Source organism: Beta vulgaris, chromosome 1, assembly GCF_026745355.1.
Source record: "Beta vulgaris subsp. vulgaris cultivar EL10 chromosome 1, EL10.2, whole genome shotgun sequence".
Classification (NCBI taxonomy): Eukaryota; Viridiplantae; Streptophyta; class Magnoliopsida; order Caryophyllales; family Amaranthaceae; genus Beta; species Beta vulgaris.
In genome coordinates this window covers 32,486,473-32,512,456 of record NC_079202.1, presented here as the reverse complement: position 1 = coordinate 32,512,456, position 25,984 = coordinate 32,486,473, and the positions used below count along the sequence as shown (strand labels likewise).

The 25,984-nt window shown below is 37.2% G+C and overlaps 1 protein-coding gene across 1 annotated transcript in view; it reads right to left on the bottom strand.

Annotated features, from left to right (window-relative positions):
* Positions 1-25,984, bottom strand: part of LOC104897990 (agamous-like MADS-box protein AGL11) — a 53,440-nt gene that overhangs the window by 9,758 nt on the left and 17,698 nt on the right. The window contains exons 5-6 of the mRNA XM_048635849.2: positions 5,159-5,258; positions 5,026-5,067 (exon numbers count right to left, since the gene is read on the bottom strand). Coding sequence (XP_048491806.1) covers positions 5,026-5,067; positions 5,159-5,258 — 142 coding nt within the window. The remainder of the gene's footprint in view (positions 1-5,025; positions 5,068-5,158; positions 5,259-25,984) is intronic.

Genomic DNA, 25,984 nt, shown 5'->3' with positions numbered 1-25,984 from the left:
TATAAATATGAAATAACTTGTACTATTCAGAAAATAAAACACTCTTACATTTCTCTCTCTATACTTACATTCTATGGATTGAGTACTATCTTTGGTTTGAATCTCTGATTGATAACATGGTATCAGAGCTTCATTCCGCACATTTTCTGTTCGTTTAATTCCAAAATTCAAGTGGTGTTCTTGCTTAGTTCTATTGTTCTGTTGTTAGTATGGAGTTTATTTTGTGATTCCGTGATAATTTGAGATGGATTGATTAATGAAATTTGTGATTGTGAGTTGTATTCTTCGAATTGATGAAAAATTTGTTGATTAAAGTTGAAATATTTAGTTTTTTTTAGTAAAATCTTGTTGGAGAATTGTTGAAATTGGTAAAATCTCGTTGGAGAATTGTTGAATTGGTGAAATTATTGAATCTCGTTGGAGAATTGTTGAATTGTGTTGATTGAACTTCAAAATTGTTGAAGAATTGAATTGATTCTTGTTGTTTTTTCTTGAAATTTTATGGTGTTTCCGAAGTAATCTTGAGATTATTGAAATTTTTTTAGGTGTTCTTGTTTCAAAATTGAGTACAACAATACCTGAACCTACCATTGTTTTAGGAAGTGTATATTATATACATCCATCTGATTCTTCTCACACGAAGTTAGTGAATGATATGTTTATTAATTAGAAAAAATTATGGAAATTGGAAGCAATCCATGATGCTTGTTTTATCATCTAGAAACAAGCTTTGTTTTGTAGACGATGCTTTAGAAGAACTTACTGCAACAGATATAAACCATAAGGCTTGGCACGGATGCAATGACTTGGTGACTGGTTGGTTGCTGTTTTCTCTTGAAAAGCAAATTGCTAAAAGCGTTTGGTATTGCAAAAGGCTAGAGATCTATGGAAAGATCTAGAAGATAGGCTTGGTCAAGGCTTAGGAACTGAACTATTTTCTTTACAGCAACAAATATCCTTGTTTTTCTCTAACATGAAGACATTATGGGATGAATTAGATGATCTGGACGCCTTGCCTGTTTGACATGTGGTGCTAATTTTACATGTACTTTAACCAAGAAATAGTTAAAAACTCAGCAAGATCAGAGGTTAATGGTGTTTTTTTGATGAAACTTAATGAAGATTACATACAAGCAAGAACTAACATCTTAATGATGCAACCTTTGCCTAATCTGAGCACTGCATACAAATTATTAGTTCAAGAACAAATGCATCAAGAAGTTAGTAATGTAGTCACACAACATGAATTAGTGGCATTTGGTTCTTATGACAAAATAAGATTTGGTGACAAAAATCACAGAAAACTCCTCTTATTCGGCTCCTTATTCTGGTCCTAAGCAGAATTTATCCGGACAAAAGAGAACTTCTGCTTGGTTTTGTGACTACTATAAGACTCCTGGGCATGGTGTTATCGTTGCTACAAGTTATATGGATTGCCTCCTCATCTAAAAGATAAAAGAACAACTTATATTGCTCAAGTTGTTCCAGATGAATGTGATACACAACATGATGCATAAACCAAAACTCTGTCAAGTAAGGAGTATAATCAGCTCATTTGTTTGCTGAAAAAGCAACAAGATACTGATAATTCATCAGTTGAACAACATGTTACACATGGAAATGCTGTAATGGCAGGTAAATTTTGTTTTCTATCTGGTACTGGCATTTCTTGGGTACTTGACAGTGGTGCAACATACCACATTTGTCCTGATTGGAATTTTTTTGATACATGTCAAGATATATCTCACTTGGATGATTCTATAACTATTCATGATGGTAGAAGAGTAAAAAGTGTGTATAAAGGACACATACATCTAAATTTTGGCATAACCTTGCAATATGTGTTACATGTTCCCCACTTTCAATTCAATTTGAATTCTATTCCTAAATTGTGTAAAGATATAGCTTGTTTTGTAAATTTTACATCTGATTCATGTTTTATTCAGGAACCCTCTTTGATCCAACCTGTGGTTCTTGGTAATTTGAAGCCCGGATTATATTGCATAAATATTTCACAACATTCCAAGCCTTCCTTAGATACTGCTAGTCATATTGCTTTTGCTTCTGTTTCTTTTTCAGCTAATAAATGTAATGAATAAGCCAAACTTTAGCACTTAAGACTAGGGCATTTGCCATTTCTCTTCTTTGAAGTATATTCAACCTAGTCTAAATGTAGATAGTGCACAACCTTGTATCTGCCAGGTTTGTTCTGCTACAAGGCAAACCAGGCTTCCTTTCTCTCAAAGTTCAATAAAAACTACTAAATCTTTTCAGTTGATTCATGTGGATTTGTGGGGGCCCATATAACACTGTCATTCATAATGGTTGCAAGTTTTTGTCACAATTGTAGATGATTTCACTCGCCATACATGGGTTTTTATGCTAAAATACATATCTGATGTGGTCCAAATTATGGAAGATTTTTTTGCCTATGTTCACCACATAGTTTCATTGTTTAATTGAATGTGTGAGGTATGACAATGCTAATGAGCTTTATGAAGGCAAGATGCTCCAATTCTTTCTTAAAAATGGGAGTGATACATCAAAAGAGCTGCACTAAAACTCCACAACAGAATGAAGTTGTGGAGAGAAAGCACAGACACTTATTGGAGGTTGCTAGAGCTTTGTTCTTTCAATCACAAATTTCTGCTACCTATTGGGGAGAGTGCATCCTCTGTGATGTGTATTTTATAAACAGACTTCCATTAAAGGTTCTTGCTCATATTTCCCCTTATGAAAAGCTACATCACAAACCTCCAAGCTTAGATCATCTAAAGGTTTTTGGTTGCCTTTGTTTTTTTTTTTTTGTTTCTCTCAAAGCCAGTCAAAAGGGTCATGCGATATCTTCAAATGACAAAACACTACCTGGTCACATATAGGAGGTCAGATCAATTAGAGATAATTGGATACTCTGACTTCAATTATGCTGGATGCTAGGATAGTTCTATATCCACATCAGGCTATGTTAATCTGCTTGCAAGAGGAGCCATATCGTGGAAGAGTGCTAAATAGGAACTTATAGCAACATCTACAATGGAAAAAGAGAGATGAAATGTTTTGAGGCATCCAATCATGCTTTATGGCTTAGGAGCGTAGTTAATGGATTGCAAATTGCAGTGCCGTACGCCAATAACAATATGACTTATTTAAGAGAAAAATATATTGAAATCAAGTTACGTGTAGTTAAAGAAAGAGTTCATAATGGAAAATTTTCTATGAAACATATTGGAACAAGCTCTATGGTTAGGGTCCACTTACTAAGGGATTAAAATCCAAGGTGTTTCATGAGCATACTACTCACAAGAGTGTTATGTCATTTGATGATGTTCAGGTCTAGTGGGAGTTTGTGTTATAAGGTTCTGTTTGTTATGGACACAAGTTTTGTCTTTGGATAATAATTTCTACATGTTTTCCAGTTTATGGTTCACTCTGAGTTATTTTGACATTGATGTCACTCAAGAATAAAGAGGACTAGTTGCAATAGTCAGGTTGAAGGTCACATTGCATGAAATATCCATGCTACACAAGCATACTTAATCTATGTTATTTAGCTATGTTGGTACACACAATCATTTAGGACTTAGTCACACATGACAAAAGTGACTTTGGTGTTATGTTGACATGATTAATGGACGAGATTGTCCAGGGATACCTTTAGTTATGGTAGCAAAGATTACGAGCTCAAAGTTTTGTACACAATATATAAGGAACTACATGTGGCTGAAATGGGAGATTGTTAGAGAATGATCACATGGACCTACATGTATGATTATATATGTACATAAGCTATCTGAAAGTTAACAGGTAAAAGTGATCGAGATTATAGTTTTATTTATTGGGCTTGTAAGGTATCTTAATTAAGTATGACTACTATGTGTAGAGACTCAGTTTAGTCTCTTATTTTATGATGGGCCAAATAGGAGATATAATAAGCCCTATATATACATATTAGGTTAGGGTTATAATACCCATTTCATATGATTGTCTATTCTCTCTTACTACTCATCATCAGTAGAATAATAAAAAAGATCATATAGAGTTGGAAGATCTAAATACCCACCACCCATCTCTCCAATGAATCAAGGTACGCTTTTCCACTTATGTTCTACCGATTAATCTAGTACGAAGTTTATAGTTTGGATTATATCTATCAGTCTTCGGACGTGTGACCTCCTGAGAAGTTTCTCTAGCACACATGAGTGAGGACAAAATGCGTCGGAAGAATATGTGGGTACTCAGTTTCGCAATTGTTAAAGTTAAAGTTGGGGAGATTCTTGTATATTCTAGAATTAGGAGCACGAGGGTGTGCCTTGTAATATAGAGTTGAATCCAATTGTGTCAAGATAATTTTTCACATAGTAAAGAGTTGGAAAATTCTACAAAGTTTAGGAAATCCTACAAAGTGTAGGCGAGGAGAAAACTTGTTGTATGTTGAACCTCGTTACAATTCTCTTATCTCCTTTACTCTTTCTGCACTTTATTTTCTCTTTATTATCAAATTAAAATAATAATTACACTTGGCTAATCTCACTTGATCAGGTTAAGATTATTCTTTTGTGAACGAGTTCTAATCCGCTACTATAACAACTTGTTTGGTTTATTCTTAGTGAAGGAAAGGAAGAGAAAGGAAAGGAAAGGAAGAGAAGGAAAGGAAGAGAAGAGAAAGGACAAAAAACCTTAATTTTCCATGTTTGGTTTAAAATATCTCTTTCCTTCCGCATTCCCCCACTTTAGGTGAAAAGAAAAGTGAAATTTAACTAAGGAGTCTTTCCTTTCAATTCCTTCCATTTTCTTTCATTTAAATTTATTTTTTTAACCAAACATTGGAAACTAACAACTTTCCTTCCACTTCCTTTCAAATCCTTCTTATCAAACAATCTGTAAAAATTGAATTGTTGGTAACATAATTTAATATTTTAATTAAATTATCGACCATTTAACTCAACCCCTATCAGTAGTCTTGGGGTGCATATACACTCTTTATAAACAAAGAAATACTAGGAAAATAAGACTAAGAGGTGTTACCTTTTTCTGCAAGAACTCAATATCAGCAAGTAGCAATTCGTTCTGTACAAAATATTCAAACTTTGTCACCAAAACTTGGAACGAAAATTAAAGTAATATCTGCTAACCATTACGTAGAAGCAGTAAATTTTACCTTTTTCGATCTAATCCTTGAGATGCCTCTTTCAAGTCGATTCTCCACTTGCTTCAACTCCTTAATAGTTAAGGAACTCAAGCATTCACCCATTAGATTTCTGCACAATCATTAGATTGTTTGGTGAATAGGTATAAACATTAACTAAACAAACAACGGATAAAAGTAAAGGTGTTCATAAAACCGTACAAAATAATTGTGAAGTCGATCTAAATGGGCGATAAGCGTACTAGAAAAAGTAGGTTTAAAAGATTAGATAACTAGAATGCTTAAACGTTCATAATTTTTAGAAAACGATTAACTGAAAAAATAAAATATTTTCTATTCTATTTCATTATTGTGATTATTTTAGAGTAGTTAGTTTAGTTATTTTCTAATGTTTTGCAAATTCTTGGAAAAGCAGTATGAGCTATAACACTACGGAAAACAATGGATAACTGAAGAGTAAGTATATACAGAGACAATATTACAAGGCACACATGTAAGACTAACATGAGACGTAATGATTCACACATGTTTGATTATGATCTAGCAGAAAAAATTAACAAAACTGTAAAATGTTAACTAAATGTAAAAAATGTGCAACCATAACATCAATCATCAAACCACCGTAATCATAATCCAAACACAATAACTTTTTTTTAATCTAAATCTACAACTAACAATCCAAAACAATCAATAACTATTAGCCTGAAAACCATAACAAATAACAAGCAAATAAACCATAACTATTTAATATCCACCAAAGACCATATTTTATCTCGAAACTATAAGTAATAACTGGAAACTATAATTAATAACGTGTAAACAATAACTAATAACGTATAAATAATCACTGATAACTAATTAAAAACCATAACTATTAACCTTACAAATATAACTATTTACCTGAAAATGGTAATTAATTATCGAAAAATCATAACTACTTAGCCAAAATATATATTACACTGAAAAGTCTATCTAACTACCTGATAAAAAACCATAAGTCGTAGTAAGAGATACATTAAACGATTACTAGTGGGAAACAATGAGCTTTAAGAATTAAGAATCTAATTAATTGACTTTGATGCAACAATGTCATTGTTTAAGCGGGAGAAATTAAAACTAAGCATCATCAAATTCTTATCATAAAGATTCAAGTAGACGCGAAAAAGGACATTAATTGAAAGTTTCAAATGTTCGAAAAAGACTACATTCAGATATGATTTGTCCTACTTTAAGCTTTAGATTCAAGATCTGATTATATACAATAACAAGAGAGAGAAATGGAAGTTAGGTGAAGGAGAGGAAAATGGCAGTACGGAGGAGAGAGAAATGAGGGGGCTAGAGTAGAGATAAAGAGAGTTGGTAGAGGAGAGGGCATATGAGAGAGAAATGGGGATTGAAAGTGGAGAGAGAAAATAAAAATTGAGGGGAAAATATGATGGTCTTACTAGCATAACTAATAGGAACAAACGCTTAACTAAATTCTACTACTATTCCCAGCCAAGATACGTGGTTTGATGCACACACGTGATACTAGCATGGTATCAATGGGTCTCACGTTAACATTAATGTGAGACTGTCGTTTTCAAGAACTTGTCGATATAAAAGGCGTGCATCCATATTTGTTTAGCTAAATTCAATGTTGATTATAACCATTAATACTTATCAAAATCTATTAGTAAATTAATGTAAAAATTGGTATTTTAAAAGAACAATTGTCCTAATGAATCTAACAATTTCCCCTATAATAATGAATTTTCTGGAGATACAGTAGAAAATTCATGATCAAAGTTTGACCATTAAATGAGACTTACATAAAATGAAGAATAAAAACACAATGGAGATAATTTTTTATAAGAAAGGAAGATGTATCATAATTAGAAAAATACTTTCATCACATCTCGTATGTCTTGTTTATTCATTTCTAGGTGAATACTTATATCCTATACAACAACAAATAAAAGATAAATCAAACATTCAATTAAATTCATTAACATAAGAGCGGGCAAAAAAAAAAACTGAATACACCCCTCTCTGTCTGTCTCCAAACTAGCAAACCGTAAACCTAATACTTGGCCTTCCACCGCTGCCCTTGGGTCGTCGGGGGCTGGCATCCAGCCCCGTGGCCGACGAGGCTTGCCTCGTCTTATAATATTGGTTTCCTATGACGAGGGATGATCTAGGAAATCAGATCTACCGTGCAGTTGCTCCTAAAGTTGGCCTTTGCTTGGTTCAAGCATCTTTGAGAGTCAGAGTGTTGGGTAAGATGAGAGGCAGTTCTCATTCTCGGGTAGGACTCAGGTCTGTTTTGGCTCAATCTTCTGGTTTCAGGATTACAGGATCGGATCTTTGGATTTCGAAGAATGGAGCAATTCCATCAAGTTGATTCGTCACAAGTCGTGGGATGACTGTCATCACACATCAAAAAAATTAACTTGTCACAAGTTCGTGGAAACTCTGGGTACCCTTGAAGTAGGATCAAAATTCATTAAAGGAGGTGACTTCTTTAGTACTTCCATCGGCAGAATCCCAGGATGAAATGGCTGCTGAAGGACATTGGGATTTACCATCTTGTGAACAAAGGGTTCAACAAGATGAACTACAACAATATATCTTTGAGATCGTTCGAGCTCTGTATCTCAACAGACTCTCTGTCATTGTATTAGGTCTTTTTTAACAAGACATGTTACTCAAACCCACTATAAATTGCCCAAGACAATGTTCATTTGGATTGGATCACCAATAAGTTGATTTTTCTTATTAACATATGTAAGAGCAGTGAAGCTCCTAGTAATGTTTGTTTACTTTCTTCTTCATGTTTCGTTGTAATAGTTTTAGGATGTAACTCCCTCGTTTAATGAATGCAATTTTTCACAATGTAAAAAAAAAATTCGAGAGAAGACCTTTTGGTTTTCAAAGGCCAAATCATGACCAACTTTTATATGCACATTATTTAAAAGATGGTAAATGTTCAAAGGCAAAATCACCATTATATTACATACAATATACCTTCCATGTACAAACCCTCCTTGATTCTCTAGAATTAAATGTAATACCCCAGATTTTTGAGTATTTATTTAGGTAATTAAAATATTTATTATCTAAAATAAATATACTGGTTTTAAATTATTTTGGCTGAAGATGGCGCCAAAATTGTTGGATTTGTTAAGCTTATTTTTTAGGCCATTATTTTTTATGAGATTGTAAAGTAAATGGGGGAGTTTTGTTTTCCTAAAACTTCCAAATTTATGATGAAGGTTATGAATCTTGGTTTAATCTCCTAATTTATGGTGAAAGTTATAAACTATTTAATTTTGGAAATTAAGTACTACCTATATATTCTACTCTCTATAAAGAATTAAATACCCTACACCTTAAGCCATCCTTTCCAAACAAAATCTTTGGAGAATCCATACTCTCTTACTACAAGTTATTCAAAATCTAATTTTCTTTGCGTCAAGAAAAAAAAAAAGATTTTCCATGTTTCTTACGCAAAAATATTATGCTCATGATAGGTCATTCATGTTTACATTCATGATTAAGTTCATGTGATAAGTTACTTATTAGATTTTTATATTATTGGTTTGTTAAAAGATCGTTTAAAATTAAGACTAAGTGGAGATACTAGTATACTTTTCGTGCAATATCAATGTATGTTATGTACTTAGATCTTTTAAAATGTGGTTTTATGTGATAAAGTTGTTTACTGATTTACTGGTTGAATTGGTTTAGAAATTTGGTTTTAAATGGTTATAATATTTTATTATTCACTCTTGGAAGTGAAAAGAAGGAATGGTTTTATCAATCATTTTTATGTATAGAAGTTTTGTTATCCTTTTTGGAAAATTAAATTATTTTACAAGGAATGGATGATTGGTTTTTATGAACTTTGATTGTTCAAAAAAGTTGTTTATGAGGAAGAGTTATATGACTTACAAGTCATATTATTATTATTATATCCGCTTGATTAATATCAAGAGCTTCAAAGTCCACTTGTTGGCAATTATAGTTACCCCTTGATATAGCTCCACGATGGGATGACTAGCTTGGGGGTTTGCACACTTAGAAAAATTGAAGGGGAGATAACAAGATGAATTGTTTTCAAGATTATTTTTAATTCAAGTTGTCTAGAAATAGTTGTTCTTAAAAGGTTATTCTTGAATTATTATTCAAGTGTTTGGAAAGAGTTTGTTCTTAAAAGGTTATTCTTGAATTATTATTCAAGTGTTTGGAAAGAGTTTGTTCTTAAAGAGTTATTCTTGAATTATTGGTGATGGAGTTTTCGAAATGAAAAATTACTGCAAACTAACAAATGTCTTACTTATTTGGTACATTTCGTACTCAATTTTACACCGACGAGTATTTTCTTTTTCCTATTTGGCTTAGTCCTGTTTACCTTTTTGATAAGTAGTTTTGTAGGTGAATTTTGGATGTGCATGGGAGCATACTAAGAAGGGGATCTTCACCTAGATTGGGGTGTTTTACTTGTATCGAGTATTGAGACAATATTTACTTTTATTATTAAGAAGTATTATTATTTTGGTTAATGTCTTCCGCTGTAAGTTATTTTGTTAGTTATTAGTTGGTTGCCGAAAGCGTGTTAGTCACGTGGCGGTAATACTCCTAAATTACTCAAATATCATTTACTAAATTATTTATTTAAAAGCGAGTAATTTGGGGATGTTACAAAGTGATATCATATTTTTTAGGTCTTGAAAAGATAAAAGTTGAACATTAAAATGATGGATAGACATAAGATGGGCATATAATGTTTTGCATTTGCATTCTAAATTGTTTTTGTTAAGTTTGATTGTTTTCCTTTTAAGATTTGTATAGATGCATCTTGCTAGTGCCATAAAAAGATTTATATTTATATTTTTTTCATTTGGAAAGATGAAGGGTGTAGATTTGTTGGCATTACAAGCTCTATCTAGGATTAGGAAGGCTCTCCCCGATACTGTGGGTAACTTCCTTACCTGGGAGCTATAATCACCTTGGCTATTCTATATCTTGAAATCAAGTACACACTAATTTTTTTTAAATAAATATTTTAAGCCATAGTGGTGCATCTAGTACAAATCTTGAACTGTATTTAGTTATCATATATTAGTATTACTCTTATGATGTTCTTGTAATATCTTAATTCTTCTTACTTTTATATGATTGTTGTTGGAAGTAGAGGAAAAAAATTATGTTATTCCCTATGTATGGGATAAGCAAGGAGGTCATGCTGCATTGACAAGCAAATAATAGTATTATGTTTATTATATTTCTTTTAATGAGTAATTTTGTTAACAAATGATTAACCATATGAGGGACGTGTATTACTCTGACAAACTTTTTTTGGAAGGAAAAACGGTCCCTGATTTTATAGATGATATTATTGAGGCCAGTGGTATTAATGCATTTGACTAGGAGCCATGGATCAGTTAGGAACCCTACCAAATTCTGTTAGCCTTTATTCACCTTCCTCAGACACCCAAATACCAAATCCTACATGATAAGTACACTAATATAGTCTTACCAACTGGGGGGTGGGACAGAAATAATCATGAGTTACAGGGAGTTTGGTCAGCCACGATATATTCTTCATTTTGGCACCGAATTAATGTATATAAAAATAGATGGAGCCCAAAGGGGTGTGGATGCCATTGATATTGACCTACCTAGCCCAGTATCCACAATTTCTTCAGTTGATAGCATGGGATATGAAGATTCATTTGAGCATGAGCCTAGAGCATACCCCTCGAGAATACCCAGGCCAATATGATTATATTGTTATTGACGAGTTGGAGAATGATACGGAGGCGGACTACCCAGAGTTTGAAGTCTCTAGTAGCCGAAGGAATATATAGTTTTGTTTCGACCATGAAACGACCTAGTTTTCTTACGAATATATTGATACACTCAAATGTTCTAGTAGTTCACTAGAAGAAAAAAAAGGAAGGGCAGCGCAGGAAGGGCTGTGCTTTTGATAAAAGCGCATCCCTATTACTGAAGGGCTGCACTTTTCTAAAAAAGCGCAGCCCTACATAACAGAAGGGCTGCGCTTTTGAAGAAAAGCGCAACCCTTCAGTTAGTAGGGCTGCGCTTTTATCAAAAGCGCAGCCCTTCACTTTGAGAAGGGCTACGCTTTTTCAAAAAGCGCAGCCCTACTAAGTGAAGGGCTGCGCTTTTTAAAAAACCGCAGCCCTTTTCAAAGTGAAGGGCTGCGCTTTTTAAAAAAGGCGCAGGGCTTCGTTCATTTTTTTTTGTAAATTATTGAAGCGCGCATGTACAGTAACCCATACTCCAACTCTATTTTTCCCACTTTCCTCCCTTAGAGAATTACGAGCGAAAAATCGAGTGCACCACCACCACCTTACGAGCCACCCACATTGCTCCACCACTTTGTGCGACCACCACTGCTGCCCACGCCACTGCTGCCGACGCCACTACTGCGCGCAACCCACATTGCTCCACACTTTGTGCGACCTAACTCTACTGGTCCACCACCTTGCGCGCCACCCACCACTACCCTTCTCTTCTGTTCTCTTCTCCACCATTTGAGTGGTTAATTAGGTATGAATTAATCTTGTTTTTAAGTTACTTTTGTTTTTCTTAATTGAATTAATAATGTGCAATGTGGGTTTTGTCAATTGTAGGAAGAAGAGGCTAAGGAAGTTTTCTCTTTATTGCTCGTCGTTGGTGTTAAGAGGTAACTAGTTTAACATGTAGACAAAGTTGATAATTTATTGAATGTATATATGTATTTTTTATAAATGTATATATATTTGTTGATATGAGATTCTATGAAAACGCAATGTGATTTAGCTATATATGAAATCTACAAGTTGTTTGAATTATCATCATATATGCCTGGATACCCGTTTAAGACTTACTCATTAGGAGTAAGTCTTGAATAGTCCCCAGTTTGGGACTGTTCTTGGACGTTTGATCTCACTTAGGTGGTGAATGTGTGTCTTCTTTTCAATTCTGAGAAAAATCTTGGCTTATCGTTTCTCTACATTGTTCTCTGGGTACATATGTAGATAAGCAATTATCTACATTGTGTACTTGGAGAACTGTAGGGAAATGCTGCTGGATTTTCCTTAGAATTGAAAAGTTGGCATATATTCACTAGTGAGATTAGACGTCCAAGGATCGGTTAGGTTGGAGTGATAAGGACCTTCGACTGCATGCATACAATTGAACATGTCACTATCTTAGCTTGCTGTATACGTGTGTGATTTGAATATGTGAGTGTATGTACTTTAATAATGATTGATGCATTATAATGAATGTTGTGTTTAATCATTAGAGGTGGTCTTCTTGAATGAGATGGATCGTACTTGGATGTATGGTAGTCGTGAATCAATTGAGTTTGTGAATGGGGTCTCAGAATTCTGTAGAAGTGCATTAGAATATCAAACATCCTCTGGAGCAGTCGACTTTTATTGTCCTTGTTTGGATTGTAGAAATGTGAGCAAGGTTAGTAGTATACATGTGGTTAGGGAGCATGTCTTCCGCCGTGGGTTTAGGCCTCAATACCACGTATGGGTTTGGCATGGTGAGCAGGGGAGGTATATAGGAAGCTCTGGAGTAAAGAATGATGTATGTGAAGAAAAAAAGAAGGATGATGATGAGTTAGGGGATGAGAATTTGGATGATGAATCTGGAGATAACGATAGGGATCGGGTAGACAAGATGATACACAAGGTTGAAGATCAGTCGTGTAGACGACCTCGTATTTTTGAGTCTATGTCTCAGGCTGCTGAAAAGCCGTTGTATCCAGGTTGTACAAAGTACACCAAACTTTCCGCGGTGGTAACACTGTTCAACATTAAGTCGAACGCTAGTTGGACGGACTCTAGTTTCACATCGTTGTTGGAAGTTTTAGCTGAGATGCTTCCTGATGGAAATGAACTGCCAAAGTTGTACTATTATGCGAGAAGCTGATGTGTCCTTTGGGTTTTAAGTACGAGCGGATACATGCTTGTCCTAACGATTGTGTGTTTTATCGTAATGAGTATGAGCATTTACATGAGTGTCCACGTTGTGGATTGTCGAGGTACAAGCGTGAAGGAGTTGGAGGTAGTGAAGGACCACCAGCTAAGGTGTTGTGGCATGCAGATCGTAAGAAGAAAGACGGTCTGCTCAAGCATCCGGCTGATTCGCCTGAGTGGAAAACTATCAACAGGGTGCATAAGTCATTTGGTAATGAGGATAGGAATCTGAGGCTTGGATTATGTACGGATGGCATGAACCCTTTTGGCAATCTCAGCTCGCAGCATAGTACATGGCCAGTAGTTTTAGTGGTTTACAACTTGCCTCCTTGGTTGTGCATGAAATGCAAGTACATGATGCTGTCGCTTCTTATATCGGGGACCAAACAACCTGAAAATAACATAGATGTATACCTTCAGCCGCTTGTTGAAGATTTACAGAAGATGTGGAACGAAGGAGTGTCAGTATTTAATGCGTATGCTAATGAGATGTTCACTCTGCGTGCCATGCTTTTTTGTACTATGAACCATTATCCAGCTTATGGGAACTTATCTGGGTATAAGACTAAAGGAAAACAACCTTGCCCGATTTGTTTAGATGACATGAAATCTACACACCTTAAGGGCTGCAAACATGTGTATATGCGCACACGAAGGCTCCTCAGCGCGACCATCCCTATCGGTTTAAGAAGAAGGCATTCGATGGGACGTTGGAAGAAGAAGTTGCTCATAGACATTAACTGGTACTGAAGTTTATAATCAGGTGAAGGGCATTGAAACAGTCTTTGGTAAACCTGCTAGTGAGGTTGATCGACCTACAAGATTATGGAAAAAACAGTCCATTTTTTGGAAACTCCCATATTGGAAAGATCTAAAGGTCAGACATTGTTTGGATGTCATGCACATAGAGAAGAATGTTTGTGAAGCTATTCTCGCGACACTTATGAATATTCCGGGCAAGACAAAGATGTTAAGGCGTCACGACTTTGCTTGGAAAAAGAGGGGCTTCGACCAGAGTTGTGGGCTCAGAAAAGGGACGGAAGGAAGAAGAAAAGAGGGGAGGAGAGGGTTGATGATGAAACTCAGAAAAGTAAAAAGGTGGAGGATTCAGAGAAGAACTATTTGCCACCAGCTTGCTACACGATGTCCCGTGCAGAGAAACGGGTTTTTTGCGAGTTATTGTATGGAATTATGGTTCCAACTGGCTACTAATCGAATATGAAGCATTTGTTACCTTAAATGGTGAGTTGAAGTTATCGAGTATGAAATCGCACGATTGTCATGTCATGATGCAAGTATACTTACCGATTGCAATTCGTGGGATACTTCCAAAGCATGTGAGGCACACCATTATAGAACTGTGTTCATTTTTTCATACAATCTGCAGCAAAGTCCTAGACCCGTCGACCCTCGATTCCTTGCAGGCCAGAGTAGTTGAAACTCTATGCAAATTTAGATGTATTCCCCCCCCCCGCGCATTCTTTGACATTATGGTCCATCTCATTGTCCATTAGTTCGAGAAATTAAGCTGTGCGGTCTAGTGTTTTTGACGTGGTGCTATCCTTTTGAGAGATATATGGGAACTTTGAAGGATAAAGTTCGGAATCCTGCACAACCAGAAGTTAGTATAATTCAAGGGATTGTGGGTGAAGAGATCAATAATTTTGTGGCCGAGTATTTTGCTAGTGTTGATCCTGTTGGACTTTCGACATCCCGACACGAGGGCAGACTTGAGGGCAAGGGTACAATTGGTTCAAAATTGATCACACCTTCTGTAAAAAAGCGTAAACAAGCTCACTTATTTGTATTGCATCACGTACCAGATGTCCATCCTTATTTAAGTGAACATATGGAGGAATTACGTGTTAGCAATCCTGGAAAAGGAGTGAGGGCATTGACGCAAATGCATAACAAGACTTTCATTGATTGGTTTCATAAACGAGTACTCAATGATTTGGATGAAAGTGTTCCTGAAACAGTAAGTGGTTAGCATTTGGTCCTCGTGAAGCTGTAGCTCTTATGAGGGTTATGATATTAATGGGTATACGTTTTGGACTGAACGTCAAGATCTGAAGTCAAGATCGCAACAAAATAGTGGTTTTCACTTGTGGCGTCGTCTACACAATATGCAAGCTCGAAAGATAAGTCGCCTGTACATGCTGAAAGCAACTATTATGGGCGAATACAAGAAATATGGGAGCTGGACTACTGTACTTTTAATATTTGCCTCTTGTGTTGCAAGTGGGTTGATGATAATCGACGTTGTGTAAGAAACGATGATCCGTGCAGATTCACTCTTCTTGACCTTAGTCGTCTACGTGAAACTGAGGAGCCATTTGTAATTGCATCACAAGTCAAGCAAGTATTTTTTGTAACTGATCCTGCTGATCATAAGTGGTCAATTGTTGTACCTGGTAAAAGAGTATCCTCGGTATTGGTGATGTTGATAATGAGGAAGAATATGATGCATTTGAGGACCTCCCCCCTTTTACCTATCCTCAAATTAGTGTGGAAGATGATGTGAATATGTCGGAGAACTATATGCGTGTAGATCACACGGAAGGGATACATGTACTTGAGGATCCTAAGAAACGGCGGAAGCTCAATAAATCATGAGACATAAACCAGGTTGTGTAATTTCTCCAATTTGTAACTATTTTGGCCTTTTCGCTCCCAAATCGTACTTATCGAGTCATTTAACCCCAAATTCTCTTTGAACATGATTATATGAGGCATAATATAACTAGTGTGTAGATTCTTAGGCTTTAATTTGTTGTTGGTTGCATTTTGGGAACGATAAGGCCATTTCCGGCCTATTTTAGCCTTTTCGCTCCCAAAATGTACTTATCAAGTCATCTAACCCCAAATTCTCTTTGAACATGATTATATGAGGCATAATATAACTAGTATGTAGATTCTTAGGCTTGCATATGTTGTTGGCTGCATTTCGGGAACGAAAAGGCCATTTTCGGCCTATTTTGGCCTTTTCACTCCCAAAATGTATTTATCAAGTCATTTAACCCCAAATTTTCTTTGAACATGATTATATGAGATATATTATAACTAGTGTGTAGATTCTTAGGCTTTAATTTGTTGCTGGTTGCATTTCGGCAACGAAAAGGCCATTTCCGGCCTATTTTGGCCTTTTCGCTCCCAAAATGTACTTATCAAGTGATTTAACCCCAAATTTTCTTTGAACATGATTATATAAGGTATAATATAACTAGTATGTAGATTCTTAGGCTTTAATTTGTTGTTGGTTGCATTTCGGGAACGAAAAGGCCATGGCCTATTTTTTCGCTCCCAAAATGTACTTACCAAGTGATTTAACTCCAAATTTTCTTTGAACATGATTATATGAGGCATAATATAACTCGTATGTAGATTGTTAGACTTTAATTTATTGTTGGTTGCATTTCTGGAACGAAAAGGCCATTTCCAGCCTATTTTGGCCTTTTCGCTCCCATTGCACCCCCTCCCTCACCCTCCCACTGCCCCCGTCCCTTGCTGCCCCCCTCCCACTGCCCCCCTCCCCCTGATGCACCCCCTCCCGCTGCTGCCCCCCTCCCCTGCACTGCACCCCTCCTCTCCCTGCACTGCACCCCTCCCCTCCCCTCCCCTGCTGCGCCCCCTCCCCTGCTGCTCCTCCCCTCCCTACACACAGCAGCCCCCTCTCCCTGCTACCCCCTCCCTGCACACAGCAGCCCCCTCCCCTACTGCCTCCCTTCCCCTCCCTGCACACACAACCCCTCCCTCCCTGCACACACAGCCCCCCTCCCTGCCCCTGTACACAACATCCCCCCTCCCCTGCTCTGCACACAGCAGCCCCCCTCCCACTGCCCCTCTGCCACACACCCCTCCCCACTGCCCCTATGCACACCCTCCTCTCCCCCTACTGCCCCCCTCCCCTGCCCCTCCCCACTGCACAACCCCCTCCCGCCCTAAATGTGAAATTTTTTTATTTATTAATGCGTATGTTTGTACAATTTCAGGGACATGGTAGAGGTGCATATGGATACGAGTGCGGAACACACTACCGAGGTTGAGTGTTTCGATTACGAAAAGGAGCGGCTAAATTGGTTAAGGCTCGCCGTGAAGAAAAAGGTTTACAAAGGCAAGTAAGAACTTGGAGAGAAAAAGAGAAAAGGAAGGGGCCTACAAAGTCACTAGGGAAACCCACCCTAATGACTTTGGAGTACGATCATTTGGGGCAACCTTGTGGAAAATGGCGTCAAAAGTATGCCATGCAAGTTGGGATTTGCATGCATAAGCTCTCCATTCTCCACTCATGGAAAGAGGTCCCGAGTCTTTGAAAAGATGATTTGGGAAGATACTATGGTAAGCTTCGCGTACAATAACTTTAGAATCTTAAACCTTTAGTTAAATATACTATGTAATATTTACTAATTTGTGAAATGCGTTTTTGTAGAATCAATTCATATTGCAAATGATGAAGCAAGAAGAATTGTTTCTATCCGCGTTGCCCAGAGGTTCAGACTTCAAGGCCAAGCTAGTGTCGGGGTGGATCACGAAGCGGAGAAAAGTCGGGGGACAAAGAAGAAGAAAATCTACGGGGGAGCACACATTCTTCTTCTGAGGCTTCACAGGACACATCATTTGAGGGCCCTCCAAGTTCCATATCAGATATGGAGGCATATCACACCCGAGTGGCATGCATTTGTTGCACAAAAAAAACCCCGGAAGCTGTTGTAAGAATATTTTACTAGCTAAGATTTAATACTTTTAGATCCAATATTATTGTATAACACCATACCTAACCTTTGTTTATATTTGTGTGTTTCAGGCATCTCGTGAGAAAATAGCGCGAATGCAAAAGCTAGGAAGTACTATCACCATCTGGGTGCTCAGTCGTATGGTCAGGCGAGAGAATCGTGGATGTATAGCCATTACCCCACGATTGCGTCGACCACGACATCGGGCACTAGCTCTACGACGACAGTTGCACACACCTGACAACAGATAGAGTGCTCGATTGGTGGTGTTCCATGCATGGGGTTGATGCAAAGGGACAGAGAGTCTTCCTGATCCCGGAACAAAACAGATAGCTAATGCCATTGTAAGTACATATTATAAGTTTTTATAAGGTATACATAATAATAACTTTGCGCTCACGAGTATTTCTCTCTTATCCTTATGCAGATTGGCTTGAAGGAAAAGGAGGCAGCTGGTGAGTTCACTCCTAGAGGACAATTGATGCCTTACACGAGACTTAGGCGGGACCAATATGGACGTGTGAGGGGCGTAGGAGGTGTCCGCCTCGGGGTGAGAAAGGTGTATGGTGATCAATACACCTCTACGTCAAATCCAGTGCCTCCAGTGTCAATTCAGCAGTTCCATAGATGTGGAGGCTATGAAAGCCCAATTCGGAGGAGCTAGAGCGGAGATGACTCAGAATTTCAACGCCATTTTGGCGCAGATGGGCTTACCGACTTTTGGTGCTTTCCCGCAGGGCGTGTTGCACGCAGCCTGATCCAAGATCCGGAGTTCACGGTAATCATTTAATATCACAACTATTGTTCTTAAATGCATAAAATTCTTACTATATATGTTGTTTCATAGACTAACTATGAATAGAGTTTTTTTTTAAAGGAAGAGACACCATGTGAGCTATTACTCAAGGAGATGGTCATGGAGTTTCATTTCGTTGCTTATGGCTCTGCACAGCCCCCTAGGGACCGGGTACGATTGCACAACCAGCCAGTCGCTGATATTCACTATGTGGTCAGCGTTTCAGAATTACCTCTTCCGCTGTCGAATGCAGAAGTTGGTGTACAGTCAGTGACTGATGCCCTTGGCAGTTATGTTCTATGGCCGCGTGCATTGGTGCGGTTATCAGATTAGGTACAATGATTAACATAAGTTATATACATAGTTTTCTTTTATAGTTCCTATATATGATTGTCAGTAATATCTTTTAATTTAACTAATTACTAGGGTTCGGGGAAGGCCGACAGGAAGGGAAAGAAGGTAGCTTCACCTCAGGAGGCCGACGTGCCCAAGTGGAGAAAGAAATGTTTCTACGGCAAAGTCTCCACTCATTACGGAGATCGAGGTGGTGCAAGGCCTTACTCAACCGTGCTTTGGCTACATGAGTGCGCTAGCGATGTAGACGATGAAGCAATGATTGAGATTAAGTTGTCGCACCACCAATTCCACTACTTTGAGGATCATCGACCTTCATTTCTAAGGTTGATATTAAAGAATTCTTACTTGAGGAAGAGTTGAATGTTTCCATGATACAAACATTCATGAGGTAATACTTTAGTATTAAATTAATAAATATACATATATGCCTTAATTAAGTAGTATTCAATCCAACTAATTCCATAATAAGTAAGTTTTATTTTTAATCAATATGATTTCTCAGGCTATTATACAATGATTTGAGGCATCTAGTGACCAATGTTTGGTTGGTTATGTCCAAGCTTGTACGAGATGACAGTTGCGTACAAAACCAAAAGGAGGTGAAAGCATATCTCAAGGATTCTTTGAAGCATGTTCTCGTCTTGGATATAAGATCATTCTTCTTCCTTACATTGAATCGTATGCTTCTTAAACTCACTTTTTACTTTAATTAAATTGACCTATTAGTTGTTCTACGATAATAATAACATTTTTATTGTTGTAGGAACCATTGGACACTGATTGCAATATGTTTGTCACGTAACGAAGTCTACCACTTTGATTCTTTGCGTAAAGAACACACGCCTTACTAGTCAAATCATTGTTAAATAGGTAGCCTAATCGAAATCATATATGCACACTTATTAAAATTAAATGTACATCTAATCTTATAATAAGTATTGATGTAGTGTGATGAAGGGTTATTGCATCTGGACTTCGACAACAAAACCTCCTGTTTGGCATTTAGTCGAGGTAACATGAGTAATTTTTTGCATCCTTTTATAGAAACACATAATACACATCTAACATGTCATTTATTGCATCTTTGGTGAATTTTAGTGTCCGGTACAAGTAAGGTGGACTTGCGTGTGGGTATTACGTCATGAGGTTCATGCTCGATATCGTCAACTTTGCAAAATGTTGTGATCTTCAAAGTATGTAACTTTTAGTTAATTGTGTTTGTTAGTTTCGCCTATTTTGCCTTTTCCTCCAAAATGTATTTATGATTATTTAACCCCAAATTCTTTTGAACTGATTATATGAGGCATAATTAACTATTGTGTAGATTTCAGGTTTTCAATTGTTGTTTGTTGCATTTCGGGAACGAAAAGGCCATTTTCGGCCTATTTTGGCCTTTTCGCTCCCAAAATGTAGTTATGAAGTGATTTAACCCCAAATTTCTTTGAACATGATTATATGAGGCATAATATAACTAGTATGTAGATTCTTAGGCTTGCATATGTTGTTGGTTGCATTTCGGGAACGAAAAGGCCATTTCCGGCCTATTTTGGCCTTTTCGCTCCCAAAATGTACTTATGAAGTGATTTCCCCAAATTCTCTTTGAACATGATTATAAGAGGCATAATATAACTAGTATGTAGATTCTTAGGCTTGCATTTGTTGTTGGTTGCATTTCGGGAACGAAAAGGCAATTTCCGGCCTATTTTGGCCTTTTCGCTCCCAAAATGTACTTATCAAGTCATTTAACCCCAAATTTTCTTTGAACATGATTATATGAGATATATTATAACTAGTGTGTAGACTTTTAGGCTTGCATTTGATTTTGATTGAATTTCGGGAAGGTATATGTCATTTTTAGAACTACTAACTACGGTAAAATGATTGAATTCTTATATATGTGTTTATTCCTTGGTTGTTTTGCAAGGTTTATGAGAATTCCACACCAAGTTCGAGGAACTTCACCAAAGAAGAAATACATGAAGTTCGGGATAAGTTGGCGTCCCACATTACTGATGATTGCATAAGATGACATTTTAGCTCGAATGTACTAGTTTCTATCAATTTTATGTACACTTTTTACATTATAAATATATTTGAAGTTAATTATTACCTTTCTCTACTTGTGATATATTATCGTATTGCATTTGCATTTTTTTTGTCCAAGGGGGGTTTTGGGGGGGGGGGGGTGGTAGGGGCTACTGGGTCGGCTAGGGATGGGGGTGCAGGGTTGGTGGCAGGGGTATGTTATGGGTGTGGCTGGTGTGTGGCTGGTGTGTGGCAGAGGGGTGGGCAGGGGGGTGTGTCAGAGGGGTGGGTTGGGGGCTATGGGGTGGGTGCAGTGGGGGTGGGCAGTGGGGGTGGGTGCTGGAGGAGTGGCAGTGGGGGTGGGTGTAGTGGGGGGTGGGGGCTGGGAGGGGGGTAGTGGGGGTGGGTGCAGTGGGGGTGGGCAGAGGGGTGGGTTGGGGCTGTGGGGTGGGTGCAGTGGGGGTGGGCAGTGGGGGTGTGGCAGAGGGGTGGGCTGGGGGCTGTGGGGGTGGGTGTTGGGAGGGTAGACAGTGGGGGTGGGCTGCTGTGTGTAGGAGCAGGGGCAGAGCTGTATTAATTTTACAAAAAAAAAAAAAAAATTAAAGAAGGGCAGCGCTAGTTTTCAAAAAGCGCAGCCCTTCTTCGTAGAAGGGCTGCGCTTTTTGAACAAGCGCATCCCTTCTAAGAAGAAGGGCCGCGTTATTTGAAACTAGCGTAAGCCTTCTTTCTTAGAAGGGTTGCGCTAGTTTCAACAAGCGCAGCCCTTCTAAGAAGGAGGGCTCCTGAAGGTTGCAGCCCTTCAAGCTTAGAAGGGATGCACTTGTTAGAAAAAGCGCAGCCCTTCAACCTTAGAAGGGCTGCGCTTTTACTAGAAAGCGCATCCCTTCTAAGCTTGAAGGGCAACGAAGGGTTGCGCTTGTAAAGCGCAACCCTACTTGAAAAGTGAAGGGCTGCTATTGAAAGGGCTGCTGCTAAAAAGCGCAACCCTACAAGCCATTTTCAGCGCAGCCCTTCTTCATTTTTCCACTAGTGGTTGTTATAAATAAGGCCTCACATTTGGCCGTGATATATGAAATATATGATTGCTATGTTTTGAACTAGTTATACATGCATAGTTATTGAATTGTCTGGTAGATACACAATTATTCTATGAATGTTTTTGTACATATTTTTACTCAAACACTTTTACTTCTAGCAGAATGGCAGAAAGAAAGAGAAGGAGTATGAATTCTATCGTTAGAAGGCTAGCAAGATAACTGAAAACATCACTCAAGTGATAGTTAATCAAGACACCAAGCAAAGTGAGACTGATAGTTTTAGTGAGGTCTTTAAGAGGGTAGCAGCTGTCAAACCTCCGACTTACCATGGGAAAGAGGACCCAACTAGCTTAGAAAACTGGATACGAGAATTCGATAAGCTTTTTGATGCCATAGTGTGCCCTGAGAACCTTAGAGTTAATAATGTTGTTTATTATCTAAGAGATGAGGCAGACCTATGGTGGAAACAAAGGAAAGATGATCTTTTAGAGGATCCGGAATTTGGGTGGAACGAGTTTAAAGATGTCTTGAGGACTAAGTTTTATCCTCGCTCCGTACTTAAGAAAACAAAAGGCTATGGAGTTGACCAATCTAAGGATGGGGACTATGTCTGTTAATGAGTATTATAGCAAATTTTTGGAGTTTATTTTCTGATATAGTACCATCTCAGACTTTGAAGGCCCAAAGGTTTGAGCAAGGGTTAACCTTAACTCTCCAAAGTAAGCTAGAAGGTGTAACTTTTGAGACTCTTGATGAAATTTATTGTAGAGCTGCTCACTTATATGGGATTAAAGGAATAAAGCTTAAAGGGACCTCCTCTGAGGAAAAGAGGAAGTATAACAATAATGGGAACCAACAAACTGGATATAAGAAGCCTAAGCCCAATGGTGGATTTAACCAAATCGATAAAGACAATAGGTACCCTAGTCGGAAGCCTAATGGGAACCAAGGGAATGAGAAGAAAGTGGAGAGAACCTTTTTCTGCAAAAAAGTGTGATAAGAACCACCCTATCCGCGCAACTTGGTGACATGCCAATATTGTCAGAAATTGGGGCACCGGGAGTATCAGTGTTTCAGAAAAGCTGATGGAGAATCTGCAGTCACACGTGACCCGAGTTGTAAGGCCCCTCAGAATGATCAACATAAGTTAGTTTCTTCTAATGTTGGTGTTAAACCAGGGATAGGGAATCAATCTAAAGGCAGAGTTTTTGTCATGAACCGCCGTGAGGCTCAGAATGTTTATGAGGTAGTAGTTGGAACCTTTTTCATTAATTTCTTGTATGTCAAAGTGTTATTTGATTCAGGAGCATCTCATTCATTTATTTCTAGCACTTTAGTAGAAAAGCTCCAGTTAAACAAGCTAGTAACTATTTCATTAGAAATTGCATTGCCATTAGGGGAGATGTTTAATTGTACTAGGTTGCATAGTCAAGTACCTTTAGTGATAGTTGGGGTGAACTTTCCATCTGACTTAGTTAAATTTGACTTATCATACCTCAATGTAGTTTTGGAGATGGATTGGTTGGGAAGATTTAAGGCTCAGATTGATTATGAGGCCCAAAAGGTGTCCTAAGTCGGTCCTAAGAAAGAAAAGGTGACTTCTATGAACCTTGGGAAGGAGAAGGGAATGAAGATAGTATATGCGATGAGAATTCAATCTTATGTGAAGAAGGGGTGTTTGTTATTCTTATGCGGAGTTCAGAGGATTGAAAAGGAAGATGAGAATAGGGAGATCCCGATAGTATCTTAGTTTCCTAATGTGTTTCCTTAAGAGATACCAGGTGTGCCAACTATTAGGGATCTTGAGTTCACTGTAGACTTGATGCCAGGAACCGGACCTATTTCAAAGGCTTTGTATAGAATGGCTACAGCTGAGATGAAAGATTTAATAGTTCAGTTGGAGGATTTGTTGGAAAAAGGGTATATAAGACCTAGGGTGTGTTCTGTTCAACTCAAAAAATTAAGTTTCAGGTCCAATAAGTTCAGATAAGTTCAGATAAGTTGCAATAAGGTCTAATAAGGGCAATAAGTTCCAATGAGGTCTAATAAGGTGCAATAAGTTCCAATCAGGTTCAATAAGTTCCAATCAGGTCTAATAAGGTCCAATAAGTTCCAATCAGGTCTAATAAGGTCCAATAAGGTCCAAATAGTCAATGTTTAATAAACATGTATTGTCTATTATTTTGTTATTCATAATTTCATATCACTATTAGCTGATTATGTTATAATTAGAATTTTAATTAGTGTACCACAATGATTATATAGTATTATACTTGTATTAGTGTCTATTATTTCATTGTTTATTTGTATTATGCCTATTATTTTATTATTTATTTATATTATGTCTATTATTTTATTATTCATATTACTATTAGCTGATTATGTTATTATTAGAATTTTTTTATTAAAGTACCACAATGTATATTATTATACTTGTATTATTGTTTATTATTTGATTATTCATATTACTATTAAATAATATTATAATCATGGTCAAATAATTAAGGTTAACAACAATAATAATAATAATTATAATTACAATATTTTGCAATAATAATTATAATTACATTATTTTATTATTTATTTGTATTATGTCTATTATTTTATTATTCATATTAAAATTTTTGCTTTTCTATTAGTGTTTTATAAAATCAAAACAAGACTATTAGATATATTAGTGGTGAAAGTTATGTATAGGCAAATATATAAATAGTAAATTTTTTTGTTAAATTAATTATCATGAGAGATAATTAATAATCATATTTTTTAAAGGACGAATTATAATAATTATTACTCCATAAAAAATTTTTAGGGGTAGTATTTACGTTAGTGGTAATATTTATGTTATTAGTGATCAATTTTTTTGTATAATAAGGTCAAATAAGTTTCAATCAGGTCCAATCAGGTCTAATAAGTTTCAATAAGGTCAATAAGTTCCAATAAGGTCCAATAAGTTCCAATCAGGTTCAATCAGGTACAATAAGTTGAATCAGGTCCAATCAGGTTTAATAAGTTCCAATAAGTTCAGTTCAGGTTCAATAAGTTCAGTTCAGATAAGGTCCAATAAGTTCAGGGCCAATAAGTTGAATCAAACGCACCCCTAGTTCGTCTCCTTGGGGTGCACCTGTATTGTTCGTGAAAAAGAAAGATGGTAGTTTGAGGTTGTGCATTGATTACCGGGAGTTGAACAATGTGACGATCAAGAATAAGTATCCGCTTCCGAGAATAGATGATTTATTTGATCGGTTGAAAGGAGTGGGGATTTTTTCGAAGATAGATTTGAGGTCAGATTATCACCAATTGAGGATTGCTGAGTGTGGTATTCCTAAGACTGCGTTTAGGACACCTTATGGTCATTATGAGTTCACAGTGACGTTGTTTGGTCTAACCAACGCACCTGCAATACTCATGGATTTGATGCATATGATTTTCAAGCCATACCTGGATAAATATGTGGCTGTGTTTATAGATGATATTTTGATATATTCGAAGGATAGGAGCAGTTATGAGCTGCATTTGAGGGAAGTTTTGTCCACCCTAAGGGAGCATAAGTTGTACGCTAAGCTCTCTAAGTATGAGTTTTAGTTGGATGAGGTTGCATTTTTAGGACATGTTATCTCAAAGGAAAGCGTTTCAGTGGATCCTACTAAGATTCAAGTGGTGCACGAGTGGCCAACACCGAAGACGGTGTCTGATATACGGAGTTTCCTTGGGTTAGCTGGTTACTATCGAAGATTTGTAAAGTTTTTCTCGAAGATCTCGAGACCAATGACTAGCCTGATGAAGAAAAAATGTAAGTTTATCTGGACTCTAGAATGTGAGGAAGCTTTTTCGGCGTTGAAGGAAAGGTTGACTACAACACCTGTTTTAGCTCTACCTGACGAAAGTCAGCAGTATGATGTGTAGAG